At 40.9% G+C, this 20,696-nt stretch overlaps 1 protein-coding gene across 4 annotated transcripts; it reads left to right on the top strand.

The window, feature by feature from the left end:
- Positions 1-394: 394 nt before the first annotated feature.
- Positions 395-19,217, top strand: LOC308129969 (uncharacterized protein). Of its 4 annotated transcripts, none has more exons than XM_080496112.1 (24): positions 395-503; positions 2,498-2,665; positions 2,945-3,094; positions 3,309-3,440; positions 3,527-3,676; positions 4,039-4,182; positions 4,644-4,682; positions 4,987-5,034; positions 5,713-5,772; positions 6,241-6,297; positions 7,284-7,346; positions 7,463-7,522; positions 7,777-7,842; positions 7,956-8,009; positions 8,411-8,473; positions 13,578-13,637; positions 13,835-13,894; positions 14,095-14,154; positions 14,353-14,412; positions 14,514-14,567; positions 14,979-15,032; positions 15,556-15,705; positions 17,402-17,587; positions 17,686-19,217. In XM_080496112.1, the coding sequence occupies exons 1-23, from the start codon at positions 413-415 to the stop codon at positions 17,584-17,586; spliced, it is 2,028 nt and encodes a 675-aa protein (XP_080352238.1). In that variant the 5' UTR covers positions 395-412; the 3' UTR covers position 17,587; positions 17,686-19,217. The 4 variants fall into 4 exon arrangements, with proteins under 4 accessions (XP_080352238.1, XP_080352239.1, XP_080352240.1 ...); XM_080496113.1 differs by having other exon boundaries at positions 3,312-3,440; XM_080496114.1 differs by lacking the exon at positions 14,095-14,154.
- Positions 19,218-20,696: the final 1,479 nt, after the last annotated feature.

The following is a 20,696-nucleotide window of genomic DNA, read 5'->3' on the forward strand; positions in this document are numbered from 1 at the left end:
GTTGGGGTTAGGGGATAGAGGGAGAGAAAAGGAAAGGAGAGAGAGCCACAAGCAACAGCCTTCAATCTGTAATCGTGGAGTTGAGGACAAGCATCAGTATCCTTGAGTGTATGGTGTATCCATCAATCTTTTGCAGCATTACCAATTCAAAAAATCTGAGTATTTATCTGTATCTATCTTTATATTGGCTCCTTGAGCCACCAACACTGTGGTAAATTCAATACACTGTTTGAAGGGAAAAACACTCAACTGTTAGCGTTGAGTGTTTGAGCTCAACAACTTTCTCCTCAGTAATGTAACTCAACAGGCACAAGGACCCAGCCTCCTCTGGCAGGTGTGCCCAGCCTGCAGTATAAATGTAGAGTGATGTTTATAATGACAGAGGTGAAGATTTTCTGTACATGACATCAACATGAAGTCTTCTATTTGTGCGTTCATTTTTACACTGGTTATATTTGCGCATTTCAGCTCCGTTTCCTCAGGATGGATCGATGGTTTCAATGGTAATGTAACCTGCTGATTTTACACACCAAGAGATATGTCAAGGGTTTCTATTTATTTATTTATTTGTTTTTCATTTCTTTTTGTCAAGTACTTTTATTTACTTCAGTAGAAGTACATGTGCCTGTACAAAGAAGACTGGAATAAGAATTACATATTGAAACATTTTGGAGGATTTAATTGGTATATAACTCAATATTTTATTAATTCTTTTATGTTTTCAACAGAAACCGATAGTGTTGGCTATTTTATTATTAATGTAAGTCCTTTTTTAAATGTGTGAACTTACAATTTGAGCTCAATGAACATGTAGTGATGGCAACTTACTTCTTTATAACATGGGATACTCTGTGCTCAGTTACTGGCTCTGCTACTTTAAATTTGAGTCATCACCATAGAGTTTAAGACAAATACCAAGTCAGTTATATATAAATGTGACTAACAAAAGTTATCAGAATAATAGATACTCAAGACGAGATTTTTAAAAAGGTACTTAAGTACAGTCGGATCAGAAATTCTTTGTTACCATCAATTATACAATTATTCTGTGTTGTATTTTGGCCGGCTATTCATAAATAAAAAAAAGTTACTCATTTTACAACTAACTACTCTGACTATCATGTATGTTTGATATGGAGAGATTTTCTCCATATCCCTATCTCCATGTTCTGGCTAAACCTGTTTCTATTTTTGGCTGTGACGATTGATGAGTTTTCATTAACGTCTTGATGCCATTGTTGATGTCCAGGCTTCATTCTTATAGTCTTTTTCTTTTAAAAAAAAAATTTAAACAAAGAGGGTTTCGTTATTGTTCTTTGTGTATGACGTAAACTGGTGCTGCTTTTCAGTATGAGAAATGACACGGTGGAACTCTGCCACATCAAAAACATTCCAAGTAGAGCAACCCATCCCTAAATTATAATTGCTAACTATGCGTTATGACACTGGAATAAAGAACAAATAGTACTGAATGTCTCGTTCAGAGTGATAAACTGTCTTCCCCCAGTAAAATGATTGTTAATACCTTATTGTGAGTTTGTTATTAAGTCAAGTACAATAACTGCTCAAATATGTTTTTAACAGACCAACGGTTAATATAAAAAGAATTGTAAAACAGTAAAGAAAATGTTTAGCATTTATGAGTTTGACAAGGTTTCTTTGAGTCAATGCTGCTCATGAGCAGGTTTACTGCTACGGTCAATTTTGTCTCGATTCCATTTACAGCTCAGCAGTTTCTGGTTTTAGAATTTAGCCTAAAATGCTCTCAAAATCCTTATAGTATAATGTCCCCGAAATACTGTGTTTTATACATATTTCATACAGTGTTACGACACAGTTTCAATATTTAAAGACGTCTCTGATCATCTTCTAAAGTCCATCCATCCATCTGTCACAGGCAAAACACATACAATCTCTCGCATTCTTAAAGGAGGATTTTCCCGAATTTTAGGAAAGAACCGCCCTCTCCACCTTTTGAAAAAAATGCGCATGCGCAACGCTGTACCTGCTCCCGAGACGGAACGCCTACTAAAACGCGTGCGAGAGACATGCACGAGCCCAGTTCTCCTCGTGCACGCTCTGTTTACAAGTCACAAGTCGGCATCGCTCACATAAGCTCACTTTACAAGAAGATTTGCACCAGAGGGGGTGAAACTGTGTAAAAATGTCCGAGAATAATGCGTCGGGTCGGCCACCGGCATGATGAGAACCGTGTAGAGTGAGCTGCGCGCAGGGACGAGCACGTACGACGGGCTTACGTCATATATCACCAGAATGATTGACAATTGGGAGGACCAGTTATTTTGATGATCCACCCGGAAGAAGAAAGTCCTCTACTATACCTTTAAATTGTGTTGTTTGGACTGATCACAGTTTCAAAATGCGCTCTGAATGATACTCTGCAGTCTGGTGGCCACCACTGATAATGAACATCAACTGAAAGATTAAATTGAAAGCCTAATTTTTTCATGTGTTATTTAACTTTTTGTACATGCAGCTGATCCTTTTCAACAAAATGCGCCTGGGCTTTGTGGTTCGAACTGTGTCCTGGGAATCGAAGCGTTGATGCCGTGTATAAGTTTGTGCTACGATGACGACGACTGCTCCGAAAGTATGAAGTGCGCCATCAAGGGATGTGGACGAATATGCGTGCCACCAGAGGAAGGTGAGCTTTGAATGAATATGGCAAAACCTCCCCAATATCCCGAGAGTTTTTAGAAAACAAAAGTAGCCCCAAAGGGGATCTCTTCCTGGTCAAGACTTGTTAAGTCGTTAATGAGATTTTACCAGTGGACAAACAAACTCACCTTTTGAAATAATCTTAGTTCACATCTCTTTTGAACAAGTTGATTTATTTCTTTGGAAACTTCCAAGGTAAACATACATCGGTGTAAAGACTCAAATACAACTTTGCAACTCTGCACTTGTTTTTTGCTTTCTTCAGAAGTGCCTGCACCCTGTGGTCAGGACAATATCCTGGGTCCTGACGCGTTGATGCCTTGCATTAGCCTGTGCTACAGTGATGACGACTGCCCCAACAATATGGCGTGCTCCATACAGGGATGCGGACGAATGTGCATGCCAATGCATGCAGGTGAGCTCAGAGAGAGAGAGAGAGAGAGAGAGCACAACATAAGATTATCACAGACCGATTAATCATAAAAAAATACATAAAACAAAATGAAAGGAGAAATGTAAACTATGCATCACAATTTGCTATTAAAAAGTGGTAATAATTTTGGATTTGGTAATAATTACATTTTGCATGTGTTGTTTTGTTTTGAAATATTGATTTCTTTTTAATTCAGAAGATTCTTATGTGTGGGATTTGGACTCCACACTGGGTGCCGTCGATTTGTGCACTAATGACTATCAGTGCCCTAACAACATGAAGTGCGTGAATCAGGGAAGTGGACGGCTGTGCACACCATCATACCAAGGTAAACACTAACAACAATGTCAAAAGCCACATTTTCTTTTTTAACAACAACATTGTTTTTTGAAGTAGATTTTTCTTTTCCTTCAGAGGAGCCTTCACTTTGTGGTTCGAACTGTAACCTGGGTCTCGACGCGTTGATGCCGTGCATTTCTTTGTGCTACACTGACGACGACTGCCCCGAAAGTACGACGTGCTCCATCAAAGGATGTGGACGAATGTGTGAGGCACCAGACAACGGTGAGCTGGGGATTGAAAACAGCAAGAAAAACAAAAAAAAACAGGCATTCAAAAGTGTTTAGCTTTTGACGTCAGGCAAATGTAATGATCACTTGTTTTACGTGCCCATCTTGTCTACATTAGGATAATGGCATAGGCCATGGAGGCCACCATTTGGTGGTCCAGAAGTTTCAAATGGCCTTTTTTTCTGAGCTTTTACAGCCCATTTATGTGATAGTTTGATTGTTTCAGTCTCAGTTGCTTTACATGAGGTTGTTCAACCTTTTTTTTTTTTTCCTCAGTGAATATTTTAAACCTTGCAGAAAAAGTTACAAAGTCACATCTTTCAGACCTTCTGATACACAACTTCTTGTTCCCTACAGAAGAGTCTCAAATGTGGCATTGGGACTCTCTAATGGGCGGCGACTCACCCTGCACTGATTTGTGCTCTAATGACAACCAGTGCCCCGGAAACACAAAGTGCCTCAGGAAGGGATGTGGACGGCTGTGCGTGGCATCATACGAATGTAAGTGATGAGTTAAGAGGCACATCATCAAATATGGTTTCCTACGACAGGATGTTTGTCACCTTCATATGAGAAACTCACATTTTCAAAGAACAACAAACAAGCCTGTTGCTGTCAAAAGCCACATTTTTCAAACTGTTTATCTCACAACTTTTTGCACCTGGATATTGCTACATTTTCAACTGTGGAATTGTAAATTAGAAAAGAGGGAGTAGGACTATAAATTCACCTTACCAGGTGAACGCTGTGGAGGTCAATTAAAACAAGAAACAGATGCATTTTTATGATTTTATTTGAGCATATTTGTAATCTACAAAGAGAGTATTTACTTCTTATTTTTCTTTAGCTGTTTCCGTTGCTTTGTTTTGACCTGAATGATTCAAGTGTGTGTGAATTCACACTTTTCATGTCTCCATTTTTACAACTCCATTTACATTTTTTCTTTTATTATTTCCATTCAGATGATTCTGCTCCGTGGGTTTGGAACTATGATGAAGGAGGTTAGGATTGGCTTCCACAAATCCCCTAAGTATCTCAATGATTGTTATTGATTGTTTGAGATAAGCTTTTGTAACATATTTTTTTGTATGTCATTGTACAATCACTTAATGACAGAACTTGTGACTGTCTTGAGAGTCGTTTTTCTTTGCTATCAGTTCAGCTTTCAGGATTTGTGATAAAAAGATGCTCATGTCTTGTACATATCTTCATTTCTAAAATGACCTGCATCAATTCAAAATGGAAGCAAGTGGATTGCCACATTTTCAGCATGTTTTAATAATCTTATTTGCTCTTTTCATTCAGAATTACCTGCATCGTGGGATTTTGATTCATTGAAATATTTAGGCACAGGTAAGCTTGATGGCAATTTCTAAACTACAACTTTTTGTTCTTAAATGTTTTCTGTATTTGTGTATGGCAAACTTCAAACATAAATATCTGCATTTGTTACTCTCTATGCCTTTTTTTTTATCCACACATGACGCACATTAGTATTTGTATTGTAACTACACTTTTCAGCCATGGTCACATATCAGTTTTCTCAAAGAAAACCTTAGTGAAAGTTGAATGATGACAATAGTAGCACAATATTTTTTTTAAGCTGTAGTAAGTAAAAAATGATGTGAGTATATTTTGTTCCTGGTACTCATGATATTTCAGTTCAAGCTTGTGGAAAAAATGTATTGTAAAAACTAATCTGCTGCCCTGGAAATAGTTTGTGACTTTCCACATGTTAATGGCAAACTGAAGCTCCTACCTATCTTAGAATATGAACACTTTGCACCAGACAGAAAAATAATGTGCACTCCGGTAACCCCTGTAAAGGGGAACAGCTGAATAAACACTTACTATTATTATTATTTATTTTGACAAAGTCTTCATGAGGTGTGTTTGTCAGAAATCAGTCAATGTGTTTATTCCGCAGACATGGAGCCCTGTTACTTCGGTCATGTGTATTGCCATATTGTAATGATTGATGATTCGTGGCTATTTTTACTTATTCCATTTAATTCTAATTATTCCATTCAGACCAGCAGCAGGAATTTGGTTGTGCCGAGGGAATTTGCGACTTGAATGGAGGTGATCTCGGTGAGTTTTGTGGTTAAAAACTCTCAGAAGACAGTCTTACCCCTACTTGCCTACTAGATATGATACTTACATACTTTACTTTACTTACATATTCATCGTTATTTATGTCTTTTGCACTTTTGCCTGTTTTTCATTCATGCTTTTTTGAATGCATTGATTTTAATTAATTTATGAAACAAATTAGAAAAATGATACCAATAACATGATAAAAATGTACCCAATCACCGAGCTGCTTGATCAACTTATCTGCTATGTGATTTCATCACAAGAGGAAAAGAACTGAAAAGTTGCTAATGGAGACCCAACAGCATTTCTTTTTTTTTTTTTTTATTTCTCCATGTTCTTGGTAAAGTGGGATTGATGCCATAATCCTGACCTGAATGAATAAAAATGCCAAGATCTGGATTTATGAGATTTTGAAACTCTTTGCTGATGCAGTTTTTATTCTTATTTTTTCTTCCCATTCAGAACAACTTGAAGAGTTAAGAAATGCATTGGAGGGAAGCGGCAGGTCAATACTTTTTGGTGAGTTCTGTATCAAAATCACTACATGCCCTCTGGTATGTAATGAATATGTATTTTATTCTTTGGCTTTTGGCCATTGTCCTCTTTGACTTGCTATGGTGAATTACAGCCAGTAGGGGGCAGTGTTGTAATACTAAAGTCCCATCATAAAGTTGATTGGTGCACAGTCAGAGTTGTGTGATCTGACCAGTTCATGTCCAAATACAAGATTAAATCCGACCAACTCGATTAAAAACCAGACCAACACAGTGCACAGAAAGCTTCAAAATTGTTATAAATAATAAAGGCAAAAGGATATCACAAAGACAGCAAAAACTTAAATAACCAACACAGTTTTTTGTGATCAAGGTGTTATCGAAAATAACAAAAAGTAATCTAGGAATATAATGAAATGAAATCATGGTGCATATATGTGGGCATGCTTATTAGGGGAGGATGGTTGCTCTGTCTCACTCTCACTTGCCCACATTCAACTAACCAACAGCTTTTCAGTGACACTTAATTAACCAATTACTGTCACTGGTGAAGGCGTCCTCCAAATACATTGGTTGAAATGTTTACATATTTACTTTTTTGCCATTAAAATAGTGCCTATTTTTCAGATGTTAACTCTCACAAAATCCCAGCACAATGTTATGAAAGGCAGCTCAAATTAGAATAAAGTGGATCTTCATCATCACTCAGCTTATTTAATATTTAATTAATTTGTATGTTTGTTTTTTTAATTTTTGTTGAGCATAGAAAGTTTGTTCCTTGAAGCATTGGGTATGTATGCCTTTAGTAGAAGTGGAGCTACATTGTCTTCACCTGAATGGTTGAAAATGGGATGTGTATTTTCATATTCTTTATTTTTACATTGTTCTTGTTTGTTTTTCTTTGCCTTCAGAAAAGGATTTTTATTACGATTTAGAAGAGGGAAGTGGGGAGAGTACAAAGTATGGATTCCCATTTTTACATTTTTCTTGTTTGTTTTTCTTTGCCCTCAGATGACGATTTCTTTTTCGATCTGGAAGAGGGAAGTGGAGATATTACAGATAGAGAATTCCCAGGTAAGTTCATTGTTGAAAGTACTGAATGCTTCATGCAGTTAAGATTTGTGTGATAAGAAAAATAGCAACCTGTTGATTGCTGTAAAGTAAAAATGTGGTTGTTTTTTTGTGTCCAGACAACCTGTGGGATTTGGATCTCGACGAGGGAAGTGGCAGTGGGAAGTCAAGTCTTTTCGGTGAGTTCGCTGGTGAAATCATTAATTAACCTTTCTAAACATTTTCACTTTTAGATTCTTTTTTGTTTGTGACTTTTGCCAGTGAATTGAAATTATGACTTGAAGAGTCTGTTTTGCTCTTTTACTGCAACTTGATAGGAAACAACTCTTTGAACACATGGAGCCACATTGTTTTCGTTTGATCTGAATACGTAAAAATAGCAACCTGTTGATTTCTGTAACTTAAAGATTTGGTTGTTTTGTCTTTCCTTCAGACAAACTGTGGAGATATGATGTGGAAGAAGGAAGTGGAAGTGGGGACTCAAGTTCAAACTTTCTTGGTGAGTTCAATCAGGAAACCACTAAAATACCCAATGCAGTTAAGATTTCTTAAATACTGGACTTTGTTTCCTGAAACCGATTCATCGTTCATGGTTGTTTTTCTTTCCTTTAGACAAGCTGTGGAAATTGGGTTCATACTACAAAACAAAGACTTCAATCTTTCTAAGTGAGTGGTAAAACCTCAATAATCTAATAATAGGGGAAAAGCTTTTCTTGTTTTGTTATTTATGCTTTTGGTTCTTATCCTCTTTGACATTGGATGTGACTGGATGATGATTTTATTACACAAGAAGCCTGTTTCTTTGTCTTTTCTATAGAACCATTTCTTTTAATGGCATTTAACCAAAACCTCAAGACAAGAAAAACTCAGGGCTTGTGCCTCTGTGAACATATGAAGCCAGTATTATTATTGCCAATTGAAAGTTTGTTCCTTGTAGCATGGAGTATGTATGCCTTTAGCAGAAGTGAAGTTACATTGTCTTCACCTGAATTATTGAAAGTGGGAACATGTGTATTTACATATTCTTCATTTTTACATTGTTCTTGTTTGTTTTTCTTTGCCTTCAGATAAGGATTTCTATAACGATTTAGAAGAGGGAAGTGGAGGGAGTACAAAGTATGGATTTCTAGGTGAGTTCATTGTTGAAAGTACTTTCATAGGTGAGGGTAGGAACGAAGATCGACCGGTAAATCGAGAGCTTCGATTTTTGTCTCAGCTCCTTCTTCACCATGACGGACCGATACAACGTCTGCATAACTGCAGACGCTGCACCGATCCGCCTGTTGATCTCATGCTCCATCTTTCCCCCACTCGTGAACAAGACCCCAAGATACTTGAACTCCTCCACCTGTGACAAGGGCACTCCACCGACCTGGAGGGGGCAAGCCACCTTTTTCTGATCGAGAACCATGTCCTCGGATTTAGAGGTGCTGATACTCATCCCAGCTGTACACTGAAGGTCCAGGCTTGATGGAGCCAACAGAACCACATCATCCGCAAATAGCAGAGATGAGATCCTGTGGTCCCCAAACTGGACCCCCTCCGGCCCCTGGCTGTGCCTAGAAATTCTGTCCATATATATAAGGAACAGAATCGGGGATAGAGGACAGCCCTGCTGGAGGCCAACGTGCACTGGGAACAGGTCCGACTTACTGCCGGCAATGCGAACCAAACTCCTGCTCTGGGAATACAAGGACCGAACAGCCCTTAACAAAGGGCCCCGGACTCCATACTCCCGGGGCACCCCCCACAGGACATCTCGAGGGACAGGGTCGAACGCCTTCTCCAGATCCACAAAACACATGTGGACTGGTTGGGTGAACTCCCATGAACCCTCAAGCACCTGGTGGAGGGTATAGAGCTGGTCCAGTGTTCCATGACCAGGACGAAAACCGCATTGTTCCTCTTGGATCCGAGGTTCGACTAACGGCCGGACCCTCCTCTCCAGTACCCTGGAATAGACTTTCCCGGGGAGGCTGAGGAGTGTGATCCCTCTGTAGTTGGAACACACCCTCTGATCCCCCTTCTGGAAGAGAGGGACCACCACCCCAGTCTGCCAGTTCAGAGGTACTGTCCCCGCCCGCCACGCGATGTTGCAGAGACGAGTCAGCCACGACAGTCCCTGCACATCCCGAGACTTAAGGAACTCTGGGCGAATCTCATCCACTCCCGGTGCCTTACCACCGAGGAGCTTCGCAACAACCTCGGTGACTTCAGCTTGGGTAATGAACGAGTCCACCTCTGAGAACCCAGCCTCCGCTTCCTCAACGGAAGATGTGGTGGTGGGATTGAGGAGGTCCTTGAAGTATTCCTTCCACCTCCCGACAACATCCCCAGTTGAGGTCAACAGCTCCCCACATCCACTGTAAACGGTGTTGGGGGAGAACTGCTTCCCCCGCCTGAGGTGCCGGAGGGTTTGGCAGAATTTCCTCGTGGCCGACCGAAAGTCTTCCTCCATGGCCTCTCCGAACTCCTCCCAGACCCGAGTTTTTGCCTCCACCACAGCCCGGGCTGCAGCTCGCTTGGCCTGCCGGTACCTGTCGACTGCCTCGGGAGTCCTATGAGCTAACAATGCCCGATAGGACTCCTTCTTCAGCTTGACGGCATCCCTTACTTCCGGTTTCCACCACCGGGTTTGGGGATTGCCGCCACGACAGGCGCCAGAGACCCTGCGGCCACAGCTCTGAACAGCAGCTTCAACAATGGAAGTGGAGAACCTGGTCCACTCGGACTCAATGTCTCCAGCCTCCCTCGGGGTCTGTGAGAAGCTCTCCCAGAGGTGGGAGTTGAAAACTGCGCGGACAGAGGGCTCGGCCAGGTGTTCCCAGCAGACCCTCATAACACGTTTGGGCCTGCCGAGTCTATCTGGCCTTCTCCTGGTCCAGCGCATCCAACTCACCACCAGGTGGTGATCAGTTGACAGCTCTGCCCCTCTCTTTACCCGAGTGTCCAAGACACGCGGCCGGAGATCAGCTGACACGACCACAAAGTCATTGTCATCATTGACCTCCAGTCTAGGGTGTCCTGGTGCCACGTGCACATATGGATACCCCTGTGCTTGAACATGGTGTTTGTTATGGACAAACTGTATGCACAGAAGTCCAATAACAGAACACCGCTCGGGTTCAGATCGGGGAGACCGTTCCTCCCAATCACCCCTTTCCAAGTCTCACTGTCATTGCCCACGTGGGCGTTGAAATCCCCCAGGAGAACAATGGAGTCCCCAGTTGGAGCACTATCCAGCACCCCTCCCAGGGACTCCAAGAAGGTTGGGTACTCTGAACTGCTGTTGGGTGCATAGGCCGAGACAACAGTCAGAGACAACAGTCACAGACCTGTCCCCTACTAGAAGGCGTAGGGACGCAACCATCTCGTTTCTTGGGGTGAACTCCAACACATGGCGGCTGAGCTGCGGGGCAGTAAGCAAGCCCACGCCAGCCCACCGCCTTACACTGCGGGCAACTCCAGAGAAGTGGAGTATCCAGCTCCTGTCGAGGAGCTGGGTTCCAGAGTCCAAGCTGTGAGTGGAGATGAGCCCGACTATATCTAGACAGTGTCTCTCAGCCTCCCGCACAAGCTCGGGCTCCTTCCCCCCAAAGCGAGGTCACATTTCATGTTCCAAAAGCCAGATTCTGTGTCTGGGGATCGGATCGTCGAGGCCCCTGCCGTCGGCTGCCACCCAATCCACACTGCACCCGACCCCTACGGCAGCCTCTGTGGGTGGTGGGCTCACAGGAGGATGAGGAGGAGGGGCCCTCGTTGTCCCTCCGGGCTGAGCCCGGCCGGGTCCCGCGGGCAAGAACCTGGCCACCAGGGGTCCAGGCCACTTAACTGTGGTCTACCCCTCCCCCGACTTTGCGCCGCCCACAATTTTAACTACACTTAGTCACGCAGGGTCTTGAGGGGATCAGCTGGCTTTCGGGGTTCTGCCGCTGGGCAGCGGTAGAACGCCCGGGCCCCCGCTACCCCTCAATTTTAAACCGCACCCTAGACACACACATTGCACCACCTCTTCAAAACACAAATACACACATCCACATGCACCCAACACCCCACAGGGTGGAGGGGGGGGTGGGGGCTCCCCCCAGCACCTCCCGCTGTGGTCCCGCCGTGTTCCGGGGCGGGTGCGGCTGGAGTGCGGGGGGCACGCTAGCTCGGGCGTGGCACCTCCGGGGGGGCTGGGTAGTGGTCCTCCCTCCCTATTCACAGTTGGACTGGTGGAGGACGAGATCCCGTAGTGGCCTGGTGGGGGCCTGGCTGGCGGCCTGGGGAGTGGGGGGCACCCCCCTCCCAACCATATAAATGTATGTACGTATGTCTGTATATATGTAGATGTGTATGTCTGTGTGTGTATGTGTATGCTTGGTGTGTGTATCTGTGTGGGTGTGTATGTATGTCTGTGTGTGTGTATGCGTATGCTTGGGTGTGAGTGTGTGGGTGGGCTGGGATTAGGTGATGGGGTGGGGGGGGGGGGGGGTGGCTGTCCTCCGGCCGGGCCTGGCTGGGCCTTCGCTCTTCCTGGTCTGGGGGGGGGGCTGGTCTGGGGCTCGGCGGCTGGGGCCTTCTCTGTCCCGCCGGGGGTTGGGGGGGTGGTGGGGGGATGGCCCCCGGGGGTGCGGCGGGCTCCGCTGTCGGGGCCGGGGGGGCTCCCTGCCCGCGTGGCCTGGGGGCGCTGCGCTGGCCGGTCCCGGCTTGGCGGCTCGGTCGGGGCCCGGGGCTCTGCGCCCTTTATCCTTCTCCTGTGGGCCCCTCTGGCCTGGGGGGGGGTCCTCTCTCCGCGCTCCGTCTGGTGCCTTCCGGGTTGGGGCGTGGCTCTCCGGGGGGGGTTGTCGGGGCCTCCCTGGATCCGGTGGGTCGCTGGGTGCCGGAGTGGCAGCGTCCGGCCCTGGTGGCCTTGGGCTCCGGGGTGGTGCTGCGGCCCCCCCACAACAGTTTCATTCACATCCAGAGGACAAACCACACACACACACACACACACACACACACACACACACACACACACACACACACACACACTCCCACTCCTCATTGACGAGATTGTTCTGTTAATTATCAAAACCAAGTTGTTGTCTGCTTTTGTTGTTGTTGTGTTTGTTTGTTTGTTTTATTTATTTATTTATTTATTTTTGTTCTATGTCCTTTTGCTTTTTGCTTTTGTTATAATTGTTGTCATTATTTAGGTCTTTTGCTCTGTTGTTGCTCAGGCTGGTCTTAATCTCATGGCAGTTGGAAAATATTTAGATCACTGTGGTTAATGTATTATCAAAAAAAAAAAAAAAAAAAAAAAAAACAATTGTATGTAGCACTAACAAGGGTATTGTATGTATTTTGTATTTTGTATTTTTTGTATTTATTTTGTTTCACCAAGCCTTTCTCTGTCTCTCCTCTCCTCTCCTCTCCTCTCCTCTATCCTCTCACCCCAACCGGTCCGCAGAATGCCGCCACCTCTGAGTCTGGTTTCTGCAAAGGTTTCTCCTTGTTGAGGGAGTTTTTCCTTTCCACAGTCGCAAACACACCTGCTTGCTCATGTGGATATGTTGGGCTTTTCTATTTTCTCTATAACAGCAAATTGGAATGACTGTAAAGTATTTAAAAATAATAATAAAAAAAAAAAAAAAAAAAAAAAAAGAACCTGGCCACCAGGCTCTCGCATACGAGCCTTGACCCCGGGCCTGGCTCCAGGGTGTGGCCCCGGCTGCGCCAAACCTGGCGACGTCTCTACTCTCCTCTCATGCGTGCTCATTGGGGTATTTTAAACTGCTTTTGGTCTGACCCATCACCTAGGACCTGTTTGCCTTGGGAGACCCTACTGGGGGCATAAAGCCCCCTGACAACATAGCTCCCGAGGATCATTCGGGTGCTCAAACTCCCCCACCACGATAAAGTAGCAGTTCAAGGGGGAGGAAATCATGAAATAACCTTTCTCAACAGAAGGTTAATCATTAAATAACCTTTCTAAACATTTTCACTTTTAGATTATTTTTTGTTTATGGCTTTTGCCAGTAAATTAAAATTATGACTTGAAAAGTCTCTTTATCTCTTAACTTAAAAGGAAACAGCTCTTGAAACACACTGAGGTTGTTACAGCAGCTGCTCCTAAATCTATTCTCCCTGTAGCATGTACCGCTCCAGCAGACATGGAGCCACATTGATTTCATTTGATCTGAATACCTAACAATAGCAACCTGTTGATTTCTGTAAATTAAAGATTTGGTTGTTTTTCTTTCTGTTCAGACAAACTGTGGAGATTGGATCGTTATGAGGGAAGTGACCTGAAGAAATCAGATATTTTGGGTGAGTAATGTGGTAAATCCAGTGAAATATCATACACAGTTAAGATTTTAGCATATATTGATGAAGAATTTGTTATTTACACAAGTAGGTGAAGCTATATTACTTTGAACCTCAAAAATCCAAACTGCATGTGTATTGGCATATTTTTGAGGCTGTTGCACAATAGTTTGGCCATGGTTGTTTTCGCTTTCCTTCAGACAACCTGTCGGATTTGGATCTTTATGAGGGAAGTGACGTGAAGACATCAGATAGTTTGGGTGAGTTCTGTGTTAAATCCAGTGAACTATCATACACAGTTAAGATTTTGGCATATATTGATGAAGAATTTGTCATTTACACAAGTAGGTAAAGCTACATTACTTTGAACCCCCAAATTGAAAATTGTAACATGTGGATTATCACATTGTTGAGACTGTTGCACAATAGTTTGGTCATGGTTGTTTTCTCTTTCCTTTAGACAACCTGTGGGATTTGGATCTTTATGAGGGAAGTGACGTGAAGACATCAGATAGTTTGGGTGAGTTCTGTGGTAAATCCAGTGAACTCTCACACAGTTAAGATTTTGGCATATATTGATGAAGAATTTGTCATTTACACAAGTAGGTGAAGCTACATTACTTTGAACCCCCAAATTGAAAATTGTAACATGTGGATTATCACATTGTTGAGACTGTTGCACAATAGTTTGGTCATGGTTGTTTTCTCCTTCCTTTAGACAACCTGTGGGATTTGGATTCATTGACCGGAACTGATGAGTCAAGTTCAAACGTTCTTGGTGAGTTCAATAAGGAAACCACTAAAATACCACATGTAGTTTAAGGTTACTCCGTTATTAAACTTTGTTTCCTGGTTCATGGTTGTTTTTCTTTCCTTCAGACACGCTGTGGAACTGGGGTTCATACTGCAAAACAACGGGTTCAAACTTTCTAAGTGAGTTTTGTGGTAAAACCTCAATAATAACAATAATAATAGGAAATATTTTCTTTTTGTTATTGTTTATGTTTCGGGCTCTTATCCTCTTTGACATTGTATGTGACTGGGTGATGATTTTATTACACAAGAAGCCTGTTTTTCTTTTCTATAGAGCCATTTCTTTTAATGTAATTTAACCAAAACTTTAAGACAAGCAAAACTCAGGGCTTGTGTCTCTGTGAAGATATGATGCCAGTATTATTATTGCCAATAGAAAGTTTGTTCCTCGAAGCATGAAGTATGTATGCCTTTAGCAGTGGTGGAGCTACATTGTCTTCACCTGAATGATTGAAAGTGGGAACATGTGTATTTTCGTATTTTTCATATTTTATGTTTACATTGTTCACGGTTGTTTTTCTCTGCCTTCAGACACATTGAGTGGATGGTATTCAGGAAGTGACAGTATGAGTTCAGACATTCTTGGTGAGTTCTGTGGCAAACCCTCTGAAATGCCTCTCGTAGATAAGATATTCGGTTTATAGGACAGCCCTTTCATTTGTAAATTATTTTTTCATGTGTTATATATTGTCCTTTATTAAAAGGAAGAACCTATCCTACCTATCTTTTCTAATTAAATCAAAGATTCCTAATGCTTGGTATTTCATACATAGGACATATTCATTATTCCATGCGCAGACATGACTGCGCCATTGGTGATCTCTGATCAGCAGATACTGTTCGAACCATCACACAGCTATTAAAGCACTATATAAGTGAAATACATTTCTTTTGTCATTTTTATTTCTGTATTTCTCATGTGTGCAAAGCATCATACAATGGTGAGAGAGTAAAATAAGTTCAGTGGAGTATCATCTCCTGATCAAACACAGGAATAATCAAGGCGTCCTTACCAATGAAAACGGCAGATTTATTTTTAATTGATTTGAGCAAATAAAAATGGCCATTGCAATTATTTTCCATTCTCATGAATTCTCTTTCTATTCAGACGGATCTGACCTGTGGGATTCCGATGCTACTAATAATGTCTTACCATCGGACTCATGCATTGATGAATGCAATGTTGATGAGGACTGCCCCACAAACCTGGAGTGCACCAAAGTGGGATGTGGACGTTTGTGTGTGGCACCAAACGGAGGTGAGATACTAATACAACGACTTCTGAAATGAATTGTAATTGTGGTTGTATGGCCTTGAAATGTGCCCTACTTATCTGCACATGGAACGGAGTGTCACACCTTACAAACCAAAAACTAGCATTGGATTTCTGTTAATCATAACATTTGCTGGATCTCCAATTGAAACAACACTAAAAGACTAAAGATTGGTAGAGCTAGTGGAAGAATATATTTAATGAAATCACATATCGAAGTCAAGCATTAAAAAAGTACGTTTTTCACACTCGCCTTGAAAAACTATTCTTTATGGTTAGAAAAGTAAACCTTCATGCTGTGAAACCTTTTTTTTTAAACCATCTCTTTATTGTATAACAATACAATACACACATTATAAAAGCCCAAAAAGAAGAGAAAAAAAGGGAACAAAAAACAGAATTAAAAAAACAATAACAATGACAGCCCTACTAACAATCAAATATGTTCATCAATCCAAACCTCATTTTGTATCTCATTACCGGTACTTTGTGCTTAAAGAAATTCAATAAATTCAGGGTCTCTGATCCATGTTGTCTGCAGCCGCCATGTAGGAGGATGGCAAACAATGTTCTGTTATTTTAACAGGAATGAAGTTGAGGCATGAACTGAGATTATTATACTATCATACCTACAGTTACTAATCATGGATAATAAACCTGCTGAAAATCGGTAATAATTGATTCTGGAAACAATCTGGTTAGAACTGGAGGAGCAAGAGAAAGTTAGCTGGTTTGGGTGTTTACGTCACACATTTCTTTAATTAAAATCTTCCATACACTGAAGCGGCTCTTTTCTTGTCTGTGGGCGTGATGCGTCTATCCCCGTGGCTCTGTCCAACTCTGGCTGTAACACACAATTTAAAATCACCCCCGATAATAAGATGACCAGACAGGGCAGCAAATCAGATTTTAGCCTGTTCTTAATACCACATTAAGATAACACATAATACAATAATCACTGTGCTAAGAAAGTAATGTCATTACTGTCATACAGCCACAAAAATTTTACAACAAACCTATTCAGGCAAAGTGTTAATGAATAGGAGCGACTGTCACATGCTGCCCCTCAGCTGCCCCTCAGCTGCCCCGAGGTTCACAATTGTATTCCCGTATTATTGTATTTTCTTTTTTAATCATATTGGAACTTCTGCCTCTTTTTGTCAGATAACTTGTTTTTTTTTTTGTTTTGTTTTAATTAAAAAAAACATTTTTAAGTACAATACACTCATTCCTGGGTGCTTTTAACAGAGAAAATAGAAAAGCCCAACATATCCACATGAGCAAGAAGGTTTATTTGCGACTGTGGAAAGGAAGAAGGTTGATAGCTTTAATGTTTCCTCAGTTAATTATATACCTGTGGCAGCATCTCTATGAGCATCTCTGTAGTGCGAGTGTCTTTTCATGAGGGAGCGATAAAGTCAATATTTTCTCGTCATTGAAATGAGAACCATATAGATCAAGATGTGACAGCTCATATTAATAATCATCTTAGACAGGTGTAACAGAAACACAGTGGCTGTCGTTTATTCTGAGAGCGAGTTATGTTGATTCAAGAAAATAAATTGAACTCATTTGTACATCAGTAAAACGCAGCATTGAATTAGCATAGCCTTCTTTCAAACTATCACACTGTCATGTGCAAGACAATTGTTCAATATTTGGTTACATTTTCTCTCTCAAGGACCCATTTTGAAGAAAAGGAGATACAGGAAGTTCAATTCCTATTCATCAGGCAAGCCAGGACTGTGCCCCCAGCCCTCAGGCTTTGGCCCCTGTGTCAATGCTTGCTCCACTGACAGCGACTGCCCCAGCCTTAATAAGTGCTGCAGCAACGGATGTGCATATGTGTGCACTAAACCTTACTAAGGTGAGTTGCTCACTAAGTGGCAGCGTCTCTCAAATAGTCCACGTGCATCAAAGGCTGTTTCATAATCACTGAATGTGTTTTTGTCTTCCTGTTGATAGTGAACGCAGGTCTCTGCACGCTTTCCCAAGGCAATTCCCAGTGTCAACGGCCATCCTGATGGCCATGTCCAGGAGAGCACACCTGCTGCATGTTCGCCTTTGGGAATGAGCAAGGATTCTTATAACCTAGGACAGAAAAATTATAGTGGGAGCAAAGTCTATATATCACTTTTCCCCCTTCTTTATGGACTCTGCAACATAACAGCATTTTAGCACTTTAGCACAATATAGCTCTTTCTGATTTCTTTCAGTCTTTCTGAATATACAGTATGTATAATTTGGTTATTATAATCTTTGCCTTTAAATATGTTTCTCCTTTTCACTCAATAATACATTTGCATTTGATCTGGAATCTGTTTCAACAACCTTGTCAATATTGTGTGATCAAGCTACATATTCATGTGACAGCGGTAATAGTTGGCATTGAAGGGTGAAGTAGCTGATTATTATTGTAAGATTATAAATGCAGTCTCAGTAAACTTGTGAATATCTTATCCCTGAAACAGTGGAAATGGCTCCATCTGTCTGACCTGATAGCAACTTAAATTATTTACAAAACCATATGTGAAGTATTAATCTATCTCGTATGATTAGACCAAACCTCTGTTTCTAATTTATGAAGTTCAGCCAGAAGTGTAGCTATCCGAGGAAATGCACAAATTCATCCACTTGAAAAAAAAGTATGTGAAATTTTCTACTTTTTTTACTTGATGCTATATAAATAAAATTATTTTGCCTTGCCTTCCTTTACATACCCTGTCCAACTGAGGTCTGAAACTAAAAGTGAACTTCCCATTAAATGATTGACTTGAAGGACAGGCTCTCAATATTCCAGGAAATATTTTAAGAGAAAGACTTCACACATTTTCATTAGGATTAGGATTTCAGTGACCTGAAAAACGACCAAGAGTTTTCTCTCAGCTGCTTCACATCAGAGATGGGCAACTTTAAAGATTGTGAGCGTCATAAAGCTTTGCATGAATGTGACCAAGCACATTTACTACAAGGATAACCAGTAAATTAGTTATGATTTGAGAAATAACAAAAATGTTAACAAATTCTTAATTTAAATCCTTAATTGCACAGTTTGACAGGTTCAATTATTGGGACATTTTACGATACAGATAACCTATAAACAAAATACATATGAATCCCTTTAAAATGGCTCATGGAACATAAGAGATTGGAATGGGGAAGCATATTGGCCATATCTGCGTCACTTTGGTCTGCCTGTATTTGGATAAGGATTGGGCCATATTGCATCGTGCTCAGTAATAACCAAGGAGCAAAATATAAGTGGTAGATTTTGTAGCTGATTCCATGTATGAAGTAATTGGGTGTGTGTGAGATGAGCCTTAATGTTATTACACATTTAAAGTATAACCATAAAGAAACAAACCTAAAAGTGTAATTAACATTGGAATTTTCAATTTTTGCTTTTTACTATGTTCTGAGTGATGAAGGTGTTCGGGCAGGAAAAAAAATCTTTACCTCTGTTTCTTTCGTTTTCATTAAAGCATTTCCATCAGGGATTAATGAAGTATTGTCTATTTTATTCTATTCTATTCTATTCTATTGTGAATAGAATTGTTCGCTTCCCTCGATTAATATTATATATTAATTATCAATAAAATTTCTGCATCCATAGTTTTTTAAATGTGTAGGCATTTTACATTTTTAACTGAGATTTATATTCTTTTAGTTTTAACTCATGTAGTTTGATGTCGAGTGAATGTTGCTATTTCTATGTTTGATGGCAGACCTCTACAAATCACATTTATGCCTGATATGACGTCCTGTGGCCACTAGAGGAAGCACTTGCTTCATCAGTTTGATAAAGGGATGACAGAAAGAAGTTCTGTGTGAAGGAGATTTGCTGCTCTCAGAACAGGCAGGTAGATTTGAAAAACAGCCAGTGGTGAGATCATGACAAATGGAACTCTAAGAGATGTTATGCAATACCAACAATCAATATATTTTTGCTGAATTTACAATAAGTGTATTCAGCCTAGTCAATGCCATTCTCTTATGACTTGGGTGTAAAGTGTAAATTTTAACATTGTGATTGATTAAAAATAGTAACGACATTATAATACTTGTTACAACTAAGTTACTTGCACTGTCAGCTCACGAAAGTCGGCTTACTCGGATATAAAGTAAGCTATTGACAATATTTAATTTTTTTTTTTCCAACATTTGGACAAGCATATATAATCTTAATCTTATTAAGATGTCACTTTATGTTATTCATGCCTGCATGGTGTCCATCTGGATGAAGATGACAAAGGAGGAACTGGAGCTGCAGAGTATTATTTCTATGTTTTTTAATTTACATGAATTATGAATTTCATTGCTGCTTACACTAGATGTATGTTTTACTTGTTTTTATTAAATAGTTTATGCAAGTAGAGTAAACTTAATGGAATAGCAAACATAAATTGAAAAAACAAAATATTTTTAAGCACTGCTTATTAACCAAGGTATCATGACTTGTCCTGTTAAGTTTACAAAACTTTGAAAAAAATTTACGGAAAGTCTTGCAAAACCCAAACAAATACACAGCAACCCATTTACATGGACCAGACATTTCCCAAGATTTAGGTGCTTGATGTCTGAAGGAAGAAAGACTTAAAATGGTGGTTTGTCATTACTGGTGCTGCTACAGTAAGCAGACCTCCAAACATTCAAATATATCCACAGCAAAAGCTGTAGAAACTATTGTACAAAGAGTTTTGGATCACCTGCCTCTCCCACTAAAGACATCTTTTGAGTAGAGCTTCACAACAGTGTAAAAGCAGTTCTTATCTTTGATCCTCAGCACTGCCCCTTATAGTCAAGAAGATGTTTAATAAAATACTCTACTATACAAACAGTGAAAAGGTAACAGGTGCTCAGCTCATGGACAAAACCCAGTTGGTAATATGCAAATTCAGTGAATTTGATTCAAACACAAAATAGTATAATACAGTCATGGGAATCATCTCTGGTTTCCTTCTACAGTCTAAAAACGT

This window comes from Blennius ocellaris, assembly GCF_963422515.1.
Source record: "Blennius ocellaris genome assembly, chromosome: 5".
NCBI lineage: Eukaryota > Metazoa > Chordata > Actinopteri > Blenniiformes > Blenniidae > Blennius > Blennius ocellaris.

Coding starts and splice junctions, on each gene's coding strand:
- LOC308129969 (XM_080496112.1), top strand. CDS start 413: ATGAAGTCTTCTATTTGTGCGTTCATTTTTACACTGGTTATATTTGCG. Junction 7,523..7,776: donor TGGGAAGTCAAGTCTTTTCG/GTGAGTTCGCTG, acceptor TCTTTCCTTCAG/ACAAACTGTGGAGATATGAT. Junction 8,010..8,410: donor AAAGACTTCAATCTTTCTAA/GTGAGTGGTAAA, acceptor CTTTGCCTTCAG/ATAAGGATTTCTATAACGAT.